Genomic DNA, 12846 nt, shown 5'->3' with positions numbered 1-12846 from the left:
AGAGAGAGGGGGACAGAGGATCAGAAGTGAGCTCCGCGCTGACAGCGGTGAGCCTGATGCGGGGCTCCAACTCACAAACCACGAGATCATGACCTGAGCCGAAGTCCAACACTCAACCGAGTGAGCCACCCTGGCATCCCCATAAAACATTTTTAATCAAAAAAAAAAAAAAAAAAATCTGCTCTCCCATTTTACAGATGATGCAGCTGAGACACAAAGAGGTTGGGTAACAGGCCCATGGCACTATCTTCCCCAGGATTTGGGCCAGGCAGTCTGGCTCTAGATCCTGTGCCTTTCGCCACATGTCTTTGCTGCCTGTCTGCGTCACCAGCATCGCGGGAGGCCCGCCGCAGCACGGGGAGAGATATTTGTTCAAGCGTGTGAGGCTACGATATCTGCATTAAGATCATCCACTTTGACTCTAAGCTTGAATCCCAATTCCTACATCCGCACTGACTTCGGGTTGAACGACGGTGGTGGCCTCTGTGTCGAGGCTGGTGTGGGGCAAATCTTCAGGTTGCAGGGTCTATACCACGGTACGACCTCCCCTTCCCCGCACCTGAGAAAACGAAGGAGGCAGTAAAACTCCCAGCCTTAGCAAATTGAGATGGTTGAACACCATCTAGAACGTGGCAGGATTTTAACGAAATGCTCAAGAGCTGAATCGTTACGCATCGAGCACTTTTCAAAAAACCCCCTGATTCTTGAGGTTTAGGGACTACTAATCAAAGTTTCTGAAATGCCCAACACAAACGAACAAACAAACAAAACCCCAAACCCAGCACCTGCTCTGCTTCCCCCGCAGGCCTGCTGTGAGCAGGGATTAAGGTGGTAGCATTGTGGGGATTTTGTAAGCTGCACATGACTGGCCCGTGTGCTCCAGGCTGATGCATGCTTCCACGCCCCCCCCCCCCCCCCCGGGCTCCTAACCGCAGCAGGATGGAGACCCGGCCTGAGTGTGCTTTCTTAGAGGGTGTGTCTGAATCGGGGCTCCCCAGGAAGACCTGTTTGGGGACTGCCTGTCTCCCTCAGGGGTTTGTGTACAGAATGTGGGGTAGGGATCACCGTCGGGAGGGGGCCATCAGAGGACAAGAAAAGACCTTTTTCTTTTCGTGCTCAACCAAGCTACCCACAGCCTCTTTCCTACCCAGCTACCCCAAATCTCCAGACTCCTCAGGGGCTCTCAGATCTTCCGGGAAGGAGCACTCCGGGAAGGAGCATTCTCCAGGCAAGAAGCACTCCGGGGAGTGTCGGGGAGCAGACCACTCTGCGTTGCCCAGCTCCCGTACCCGGAGTGCCCAGAGTGGACCCTTGGAAAAGCTCTGTGCACTCGAGCTGGAAAGGGGGACCAGCGGGATTTGAGGGAGGACCCAGGAGGGCAGAGGCGCGGAGGACCTGTTTCCAGCGTCTGTGGGAAGCCTCCCGCCTCGGCCTCTTTGTGAAGTTGGTCTTTGCCGCCCCTGGGCTATAACAGCCATCCATTTATGAGGTCTCGTCATCCTACACCCTCGCTGCGCCATAGTTACATGAATGAGGCCCCTGAATTTGACACTTCTAAAATCCACATCACTATGATAACAAAACAGTTACCATTTACGGAGTCCCGTCTGCACGCCGGGCAAGGTGTCAGTCACCTAACACAGCTCAAGTCTAATCCTCCGCACAGCCTCAACTGAGTTGGGGCCCCAACTGAGAGGTCGGGAAGCCGGGTCCCACAAGGAGAAGTCACGTGGCCGAGGTCACGCCCAGTAGCATCATCCAAGTCCCAGCCTGGGAAGCCTGCGTTCTTGGGTAATGACCTCTCCAGGGAGGGCATATGATTGGCCCCTCCACCTCCTGTGTGTTTGGTGCTGTAAGCCAGGCCCCCCAGAAGTTAACCGACCCTGGTACCTGAAAAATCAAAGGAAAACGAGTTCTAGGCCTGTCAAGCTAAGTCAGGCCCTGTTGTTCCCACCCAGGTTCTGCCTCGGGCGGTTGGGGCGGTGGCAGGGGCAGAAGCTATCGAAAGAACCAGTCAAGGCTTGGGACGTGCAGTCAGAGCTCCTTGCTGTGTGTCCTGAGGTAAGTTAGTTAACTTATCTGAGCTCCACTTTCTGATCTACCTCACAGAATAAAGGTAGGTGTGCCTGGTCACCAGCGCCACCAGCTGTGCCTGCCTGACCCACTGGTCCTAAGTCCCTCCAGGACAGGAATCGCAGTTGGGCCTCGTTCCTGTCACCGGCCTCGACAACTTCCCTGCTTCCTTCAGGTGTCCTTGTAGCTGGCCCTCCCTGGTACCTTTCCCATCAAGGGGCTTCCTCAGGGCCTGTCACTCTGTGGTGATTGTCCAGCGCCAGCCCTGTTCTGTAAGCTCTTTGTGTCCCCAACTTGGGAAGGATGGTCACATAGTGGCCTTTCAGGAAGTGTTTAAAAGGGGGCACTCTGAGGAGTCGGGAAAGCAAGAAGAGAGCCGGCCGCTGACTGGGCGGTGGAAAGGCCCTGAACACTTTGTCTACTTGGCAGGCCGAGTTCGCCTTCTCTGCCCCCGTGGGGCCTCAGGCCTTTCTCGAAACAGTCTGACTCGTCTTTGGGAGAATTGCATCCTGCAAGCTGTTCTCTCCTGCATTTCCTGTGGAGCGGACAGCATTTCCCCCTCAGGCCAGAGCCCTGGGGCCCAGGCCATGCTTCTGAACCTGTCCCCGTCAGGCCCACGCAGGCCGGGTCCATTCCCAGGGCTCACCGCTGACAGAGCCCAGGCTGGCTGATTTGACTTGAGCAATTTCTGGCCTCGGGGCAAGACCGTGATCTCGCTGAGCTTTTCGTTTTGTGTTTTGTATTGTTTTGTTTTGTTTTGTTTTGTTTTGTTTTGTTTTGCCTTCCTGTCCAAGAACCTGAGAGCTCTTTTGCAACCTTTAGTCTCTTTCCTCTGGCAAGAAAAGGAAGGGAGACTTCTTCCATCCTGGGCCCATTTACACTGACTGGGGAGCGGGAGCGAAGGGGGGTGTGTGTGTGTGTGTGTGTGTGCCACAGGGGTCACCCACCGGGCTGCCTCCAGGGGCTTTCTCTAGAGGACACCTGAGCGGGTCCTTCCCATCGTAGGACCTACAGAGTGACTCCTTTCTGGACTGAACACAGAGGCAAGGTGTTCCAGACCCTTGCCCAGAACCGGGGACCCCCTCTCCAAGCCCAGGAAACAGGCTGCCTGGCCACTGCTTGGAACCCGGGACATGGGCTGATGGGAGAAGCCCCTTCCCTCCACTCAGGACAAACCCAGGGCCACACGGAGCCACTGCCCCCGCATTCAGCTTGTCGCACGCTCTGTGCACTCAAGTACTTCTATCTACGCACACACCCAGGGGAGTCAGCTGGTGAGATAGGGTGACTGGCTTTAAATAAACACTGTCAGCTATTTTAGGCCCCTGGGACCGGGTGCGTTTTCCTGGCCTGACACGCCTTCCAGGAGCCAACACCTGCGGAGACGTGCCCAGCTCCCAGCCGGGCGGCGTAGACCAACACGGAGGCCCAGCTCCCCCTGCTGGTGAGTCTGCAGTGTCTTCTCATCTCCATTGGCCAAGGCCTCCCCCTTGCCATGTTCTCCCTGGCTGCACAGTGGCCAACGCCACACCGCTGACACCATCGGGCTCCACGTGACCTGCCTGAACAGCAGCTCCTCGTACTCAGTGGTGTGAACACGCCTGAGGTGGCTGTGTGACACGGAAAGCTTCTTTGAAGGAGGCTGAGGAGCCATTTCTACATCCTAGGCCCACTCGTGAGCATCTAGGCCAAAGGAATTACTGATGTTCAACAGGTACGTGGTCAGACAGGGGCAGTGGGACAAGGCGGGCACCCATCACTGTGGAATCAGTGCCTAGAAGGTAGAGGGTCCTGTGGTAGGAACCAGGGGTCCAGGAGAAGGAGCCTGCCATGGCCCTCCTAAGGGGGGAGCTCTCAATCATGGGAAAAGCAGGCCAGATGGACCTACCAAGAGATCGCATCCTCAGGCAGGGAGCCACACTGAATTTACACGCGAGGGTGAAATGGCCCCGAAGGTGAAGGTTGGGGGACTCCTGAGGCTGAGGCCAGGATGGTGTCTCTGGCGGGGAGCCAGGCCTGGATCGTTCCCTCCATGTCAGGAGTCTCCTGTGTCATCCTCTCCTCGACACCCAGCCTCTCCGGGATTACAAGGGCCACTTACTAGTCCTTCTAGCGAGGGGCCCCTCTTCTGTCTTCTAGAGAACCTACAGGTTGAGACAGCGTCCACGTTCTTTCTGCTTTTCTTGGGCTGGGACCACCTTGGTGTCCCTTCTCCTGGACACCCCGGGATTTCAGGCTGAAATAAATTCCTCATGACTGACTGCAGCTCCCAAAGAAGATTTTCCTTTTCAGAGTTTCTGCCTAGGGATCCAGGGCACTCTCACTTCTACCTGGTCCTGGCTCTCTGCCCTTGAGGCCAGGGTGATATGAAGAGTGCATGGGTGAGCCCCAAGCTGATCCCATGTTATTAGTCATAGCACCTCTCCAGCCTCCGGACTTCTTGCTTGGTTGATTTGGTGGTAACCACTGGGGTCGATGACCCCACAGTCCCCCAAGCTCGATCTGCTCACCTGCGAGAAGACTCCCTTCACGGCACACCCTACTTACCCATTCTGCTGTGTGGCCAAGATCCCTTAACAACAAGTTCCAGTATGGGCCGTGGGTTACCCCTGTTTACTGTAGCATGATAATTACAGGACCAGGATTTGGAACCAGATAGACTGGGATCTGAATCCCAGTTCAACCTGTTACTCTCTGTGTTACCTTGGGCAATCTGCGTAACCTCTCAGAATCTCAGTTTCCAAATCTGGCAGCGAGGATAACACAGTTGACCAGACAGCATGGGGGAGACGATTAGGCGCCAACCCTCCACACAGTAAAAAATTCGAGGGTAACGTTTGACTCCCCAAAACTTAATTACTAAGAGCCTACTGTTGGCCAAAAGTCTTACCGAGAACATAAACACTCGACTAGCCATTATTCTGTATCCTATATGTGTTACATACCAGATTCTTACAAGAAAGCTAGAAAAAAGAAAATATTATTACGCAAGTCATAAGGAAGAGAAGCTACATTTACAGCTCTGGAGTGTATTTGTCAAAAGAAATCTGTATAGATGCGGACGGGTGCAATGCAAAACCCATGTTGTCCAAAGACCGAGATGCCATGGTTGTATGGCATGAGGCTGTGCAGGAAGGGAAGGGGATAATGCAGCGACTCCAAGAAATATGTACACTGGGCCAAAGCCAGATGAATCTGAAGGAAAAACATGGTATATCTTGCTGGAGAGTTAATTTAACCGGAAAAAATTTAGGGAAATATATTCTGAAGGAAACCAGCAAAATATACACCTCGAGTGCATTTCAAAGAAGCGAGAGGAGGCTGGAAGAAATGCTTTTACTTATGGTCACTTGCTTTGGGTTACGCTCTAAACTTGGGGGTCGGGGGAGCATCTGGTTAAGGGTCACGCCTTCAGCCTTTAGGAGTCTTTTGATAGAAGAGTCTGATGCGTGTGAGGAGCGGGTCCCTGCTTGTGCACAGCGACACCTCGTCAGGGGAGCTGCCCCAGACTTTGTACAGGCTTTTGCACCTCTGAGATCTTTCCTTGAATAATCCTGACTCTCCCGGGCTTCAGCCACCAGCACCAGGACACGAATCTGAGGCTCCAGTGAAGGAGCTGCGACCGACCGGTGTTCTCTTGTGCAAAATCGCTAGCTGATTAAGAAAGGTGGGTGGGGAGAATCTCTTTTCACAGATTCCAGGGGGGTAGGCGTGGGGATGAGGCAAGTCACTATTGGCTTATTCTAGTACTCTGAGGCCCAACCGCAGAAGCCCTGGGAAATTTTTGGGCTGACCCTGGGAGTCAGGTTGGGGATAACACTCAGAAACTGGTTACAGGAGCCCTGGCCACATTTGAGAGGAATTACGGAAACCGCACATTCCAGAACCCTGGAATCAGAGAGGAGAAAAAAGGGAGGTTGTGCGCAGCATGCTCCAGGCTCTGGGCTGGATGGTTTGCACGTGAGGTTTCAGTTACTAACAACAGCTTGTATAAGGTAAGGTAGCATTATCTCCGTGCCCAGAGAGGTCGTGAGACTTGTCCAAGGTCACATACCTTCCGTGGTAGAAGCTATTAGTAGTTCCCCAATAATTGTCTACTACTTGTCTAGGCAGTTAGAGCTGCCTAGAAAGGAGACTACATTTCCCAGCCTCCTGTGTGGCTAGGCATGGTCATGTGACTGAGTACTGACCAGTGAGAAGTAAAAGTCTTGTGGCAGTTTCTAGGAACCTTCCTTAAAGCGGTTTGTTTTGTGCCCTCTGCCCCTTCCTCTTGGTTCCTACTTCTATTTTGCTGTTTGGCAGCTAGGTGCCACCTTGAACCGTGAGGACAAGGGCCACCCAATAAGAACAGCAGAACAGTGATCTGGAAGAAGACTACTTGTAGGCTTTTACGCGGGAGAAACATAAACCACCTTGTTAAGGCCACGTTGGTGCAGGTTTTCTGTTACCTTCATTTGTACCTCACCCTGACTGAGATACCTAGTAAGTGATGGAGTGGGAGTTTGGACCTGAGTCAATGAGATCTTAAACCCACATTCTTCTACCACAATATGATGTTTCTGGGGCGCCCATGTGTATTCCAGCTGTACTGCTGTAAGGTCTTGGGTGTGAAGCATTCCTTGGAACCATGATGGCATGGGAGGAGGTGGAGGGGGAAGCTTATCTAATGCAACTCTTCACGCTCATTTATTCGAGGCAGCCCAGGGGTCTTTGATGGATCCAGAGGCACCTTGAGGCCAAAGTCCAGGCCCCTGAGAGGGTCGTGGAGGCAATATTCCCCCTGAGATCCAGGAAACTCCATCTTTCTGCCATTGGACTTGCTACACGGCCAACCTCTTGGGGTAGGTGAAAGCTGCATTCAGGTAGCCCCCAAACCCCACCCCAGTCTCCTCTGACAGACTGTGGCCACTTGGGACGCCTCTAAGGAAACTTTGCCAAGGAAGCCTGCTAAAACAGGTGAGCAATGCTCTTTCCATTGGGGAGTGTTGTAGGAGTTTTGTGAGCCCAGAACAATCTCACGTAGGCAAGGCATGGCCCCGTTTGGGGAAGGAAGTATGTTTTCTTTTACCCAATCTCAGAAGGGGTGGTTGGCAGCTTCATTAGAACTTAGTCTGAGTTAAAAGGGCTTTACGATCCTACTGTAGACCACTAGAACCTTCACATCACCGAGGAGAATCTGAAGTAGGAGCCACAACAGCTGGCTCTATATCTGAGAAGATGCTATTCACAGAGAAGACAGTTATCTGGCTGGGTGATCTGGAGGAACTCTCCTACCTTGTCACTTCCCTGGTTCCTATAAGGGGCATTATAATCACTACCTCTCAAGGTTACTGCAACATTGAATGAGATGAAATTGAATTGATGAAAACACGCTAAATTCTGCAAAGCACTTACCGATGTGAAAGATTACGATTCCACATTTGCATGGTAGAAATAAAAACACTGTTGCTGACACTTTGTGCCCAGCCAGATCCTCTTTCCTGGGCTAGTTGACCCGCAGTTGTGTGAAGACTGGTGCTAACAGTTCACAGGTCTTCCTTTCCAGAGAGTTCCCTTGGCTGCATGGAAGCTGCCTTGCCTGGGGGCCTGCAGTCAGTGACTGGCTGACTCAGGGGCAGGAAAGGCCAACCCCCTTACCTTAAGGTAGGATTATCTCTGGTACAATCCCTGCTCTGGAGCTCCCCTGCAGGATCAGGCTGATGCTGGTCCACAGCTGAGACCACAGCCTCACTTAGCTCCATCCCCTGCCCTATCCTGCTTCTTTTTCTTTCTCCTGAAAGTTCTTCTTCAGTAGACCACGTGTGCTGAAATCTGCTTTTAGGGAACCTGACCCAAGTGTTTACCTCATAAAATTGCTCTGAAGATACAATGATATAATATAGATAAAGAAGTTAGTCCCATACCTGATGTACAGCAAGTGTTCAAAAAAATGTTAGACATTGTTACCCAGGAGACCAGAGCATCAGAAACCTTCTAGTGTCATAGTAAGGGATAGAAATCTGGTGGGTTGGTCGGTGGATTGAATTTCACCTGCTAAGGCAATGGGATGAGTGGAGAGGGGCGGCTGAATTTTTCTTGGCTATCACTGGTTCTCTCTGCTTTGGGCAGTCAATGAAGATCAGCAACGGATGAAAAAATTTCAGTCATTACATACATTTACCAACAGAGGGCGCCATTTCCACACAAATAATTGCATTTCCTGGGCTAATCTGAACTAGGTTTCATCAAGGCAGCTCAGGTTGGTAGGGATGATCAGTTACATGGCAAAGCAGATTTAGGAAAATATCTTTAAGACCAGCACAGATCATTGGAGAGGAAAGAACAGGGAGAAACAATGGGTGAAGCTGGTGGGGAAGCTTCCCAGGAGGTGAAGCTTAAGCTGGGCACTCAGGAACGAATGGGGTGATGGGACATCACATCCCCAGAGGAAGCCATCAGCCTAGGCTAGGTGATCAGGGCCTGGGCAGGGCAATGGCAGGGAGGATGGCTAAGGGCAGGTGTGAAGGACCTCAAAGAGGGAAACAGGACTATGATTCCAACCAACAGATTATAAGAGAACAATAGGCTCAGTGACCTAGGAGCAGAAGTCAGGAAGGACAGTTTTTATGGAACACTGACAGCACTTTCTCCAACTGGTCTGACTGCCTTGTTATGGCGTGTACAATGACCTCACCCTACATAGCACCTTTCCAGCAAGCCATAATTCTGCAGGATTCCTGCTCTGTGAAGATTCTAGAAACCAGTGCAATATTCAGAGATGTTAATAGCATTAGGATTCCATTGGTTCTTTCTATTCAGAGTAGAGAAGGCAAAAAATGACCCACAGTTTTCCCTAGCCTCTGCTCTAGGAGAGAGGAATCATACAGTAATTTGAACAGGGAAGGTTTGATAGAAGAAATATCAACTATTTTATGTAGGGAATTAACTACACAGTGGGAATAGAGGGGAAGATTAAAGAATCTCCTAGGACTGACAGAGAACACACAAAGAAGAAACACACTTGGAAGGGGAGGGAGCACCCAAGGCTGGGGTTCAGCTCTTGTTGGAGAAAGCATGGTTACAGCTCCCTGGGTGGCAGAGAAATTGTCTGGGTTGTTTCTGGACAAAGCTGGTCCATACTCAGAGAGCCAAGATTGATGAGCAGAGAATGGCAGGTTGGGGCTGTTGGCTGGAAGCCTTCTGTTGGGTGCCCAAGTAATTTCCCCAGGAAGTTGCTTTTGGGGGATGCTGATGAACTCATGGCAAAGCCACCTAGGGCTCACTCAGAAACCTTTGGGAAGCTGCTCCTGGGAGAGCACTGAGTGCTGCACTTTACCGGAAACTGGCCCAGTCACCTCTCCTTTGGGAATCACCCGTGTGAAGGTGCAGCAGAATCTTGGAAAACAGGTGGGGCACCCACAGAACTAGCCACGAAGATGCCAGCAAGGAGTGATGCCGAAACTAGCTGGGTATGAACGCCCCCAGGGTTCCCCCCCTGGGGTCCTGGAACCCTGAACAGAAATTTCCTCTCCCCACTACCTTGTTCCTCTAGCGCTCTCTACCGACAAAGTTTAACATGTACCAACAGGCAAGGGAGAACTGTTCCAGGCTTATATGAAGGGTGGATTTAGAGCTGAAAGGCAATAAATTGTTAATTGCTACAGATGTTAGTGGGTTCCTTTGGGGGCGAGGGCATAGTGGGAGGGCTCTTCCATAAAACCTTTTTGAAAAATACTACATTAGGAAATATCCCTGCCAGCTAAGAAGTGAATCAAAATGAAGAACTCAAAAAATGAAGTTCTAAAACAAAAGGCAAAGAACAATTAAATCAGTAGAACCAAATAAAACTACACAAACTAAATAATTGTGATTCACATGATGCAAAAGTCCAGAAAAAAATGAGGTAAAGATAATTCTTACAATTATATACTGTATAATAAAGATTTCATCATTATGAACTGGGATTTTAGAATACAATTCACTTTGACAAAAACTGGGAAGTAGCAAAGTTAAAATTTTCATCTAGCAAAGGAGACATCAATAGGTATGGGAGCATATGAATTTGAAGACAGGTCAAAAGAAGTCATCCAGTGGAGCAGAACAGAGTTCTGAAATAGACCCACACACATATGGTCAAGTGATGTCCTACACAGAGTTAAAAAAAAAAAACTAACCATAAAAGAAATACTTCTTTTATGAAGTCTTAGAATATGATTTACTCAAAATTAAAGACCGCTGTTCATCAAAAGACTCAACTGAGAAAAGAAATAGACAAAACCAAAGATTGGTAGAAAACAGTCACAATACATGTATCTGAACATGCACTTCTGTCCAGAATATATTTTAAAAACTCGCATAACACAGTAACAAAACCAAACAACTCAAGAAAAATATGGATGACAGACTCAGACACTTTACATAAGAAGACATACAAATGGACAGTAAACACAGGAAAGAGTGCTCAACATCATTAGTCAGCAGGAAAAAATAAAAACCACAGTGAGCTGTCACTACACGCCCACCAGAATTTTTTAAATTTCTGAAACCAGCAACAACACATGTTGGCAAGTATTTGGCATAACTGGAACTCTCACACATTGCTTTTGGATGTGTCAAATGGTACAACTACTTTGCAAAGCTGCTTGGAGGTTCTTACAAAGTTAAACACACATCTACTCAATGATCCTGTAATTCCACACCTATATATTTATCCAGATGTTACGGACTGAATGTGTGTGTCTTCTCTCCCCCCCACCCCCCAATTCATGAAAACCTCACCTCCAATGTGATGGAGACTTTGGGGAGTAATTAATGAAGCCTTTGGGAAGGAGAGTGGAGCCCTCATGAATAGGATTAATATCTTTATAAAAGGAGACAAGAGAGACATCAGTCTCTCTGCCATGTTAGGGTACCATGAGAAGATGGTCAGATGTAAACCAGGAAAAGTGCTATCACCAAAAACCCAACCATGCTGGGATCCTGAGCTTGGACTTCCAGGCTCCAGAATTGTGAGAAGTAAATGCTAATTGTCTTAGCCAACCAGTCTATGGTATTTTGTTATAGCAGCCCGAACTGATGAACGCACCAAAGAAAATAAAAACATATGTCCACAAAGAGACTTGTACATGAATATTCATAGAAGATTTACATTCATAACAACCCCAAAATAGAAACAACCCAAAGTCAATTAACAGGAGGAATGTATACACAAACTGTAGTATAATTATACAATGAAATACTTCTCAGCAATTGAAGGAAACAAATATTGATAAACACAATACTATGGATGAGTTTCAAAACGTTATGCTGACTGAAATATGCCAGATGCTAAAGGGTATATACTTTGTGATTCTATTTATATGACATTCTACCACAGACAAAACTAAATCTATGACCATAGAATAAAATCAGTGGTTTTGGTGTGAGGGGTTACAGATTGACTGGGAAAGGCACGAGAGAACTTTCTGGAGTGATAAAGTTGTTCTCCACCATAATAGAAATATAAGTTATACAGGTGTGCACATTATAATAATTCATTTAACTGTACATGTAAGATGTATACATACATTGCAGTGTACATACGTTATACTTCAACACAAAGGAAAAATAAGTAAGATAAATAGGTATAAAATTTAACTGGGCAAAGGAGAAGGCAAAACTACATGAATGAAAACCAGTAGAAACAACTAAGAAATAGACACAGACCCAAAAGGGATGTTGGAGTTATCGGACACATACTTTAAAATAACTGTGCTTACTATGTTCAAGGAGATAAAAAATAGATGAATATTTGCAGAGAACTGGAGACTAAATAATGTGACATAACCAACTTGAAAAAGATCCAAATATAAATTATAAAACTGAAAAAAAATTCTAAACTGAACATAAGAACTCAAAAAAGGAATTTTACAGCAGACTAGATGCAGTTAAAGAGAGAATTAGTAAACTGAATGAGAGATCCAAAGGAAATATCCAGAACAAAGCATCACACAAATCTTGGTGTTGTATTTTCACTTTCATCTGGCTTGAAGTATTTTTTCATTTCTCTTGAGACTTTTTTGACCCTTGTATTACTTAGAAGTGTGTTGTTTAACCTTCATATATCTTATGATTTTCCAGCCATCTTTCTGCTACTGATTTCTAGTTTAAGTCCATTGTGACCTAAGAGCATACTTTGCATGACTATTATTCTTTTGAATAGGTTAAGATATGTTTTATGGCCCAGAATGTGTTCCATCTTGGTGACTGTTCCATGTAAGCTTGTGGGGAATGTGGATTATGCTGTTGTTGGGTGAAGTGTTCTATAAATGTCAATTAGATCCAGATGATGAATAGTGTTGCTCAGTTCAATTATATTCTAACTGATTTTATACCCACTGGATCTGTTAGTTCCCGGATGGGTGTTGAAGTCTCCAAATATAATAGATTTGTCTGTTTCTCCTTGAAGTTCTCAGCTTTTTCCTCAATATTTTGATGTCCTATTGTATACACAGATGAAGAATTACCATGTATTCTTGGAGAATTAACACTTTTATGTTTATGTAATGTCCCTCTTTATCTCTGATCATTTTTCTTGTTCTTGTTTTCTTGTCCTGAAGTCTGCTTTGTCTGAAGTTAACATCTGCTTCAGATTCATTTTGATTAGTATCGGCATAGGATATCTTTCTCCATCCTTTTACTTTTTCTTTTTTAAAGTTTATGTATTTATTTTGAGAGAGAGAGAGAGACTCTTTTTTTTCCCCCCCACAGCCTTAATGGGTTTAATAAGTTTACCCCTTCAGGGGCTCCTGGGTG

General features: G+C 47.6%; 1 protein-coding gene across 1 annotated transcript in view; it reads left to right on the top strand.

Moving 5' to 3' along the window:
• The first annotated feature begins 3474 nt into the window (after window positions 1-3474).
• The window catches only part of CHIT1 (chitinase 1), a 33270-nt gene continuing 23898 nt past the window's right edge, over window positions 3475-12846 (top strand). Inside the window, exon 1 of the mRNA XM_058701597.1 lies at window positions 3475-3787. Coding sequence (XP_058557580.1) covers window positions 3777-3787 — 11 coding nt within the window. The 5' untranslated portion in view covers window positions 3475-3776. The remainder of the gene's footprint in view (window positions 3788-12846) is intronic.

Source organism: Neofelis nebulosa, chromosome 15 (genome assembly GCF_028018385.1).
Source record: "Neofelis nebulosa isolate mNeoNeb1 chromosome 15, mNeoNeb1.pri, whole genome shotgun sequence".
NCBI classification, from domain to species: domain Eukaryota; kingdom Metazoa; phylum Chordata; class Mammalia; order Carnivora; family Felidae; genus Neofelis; species Neofelis nebulosa.
This window is presented reverse-complemented; position numbering and strand designations above follow the sequence as displayed.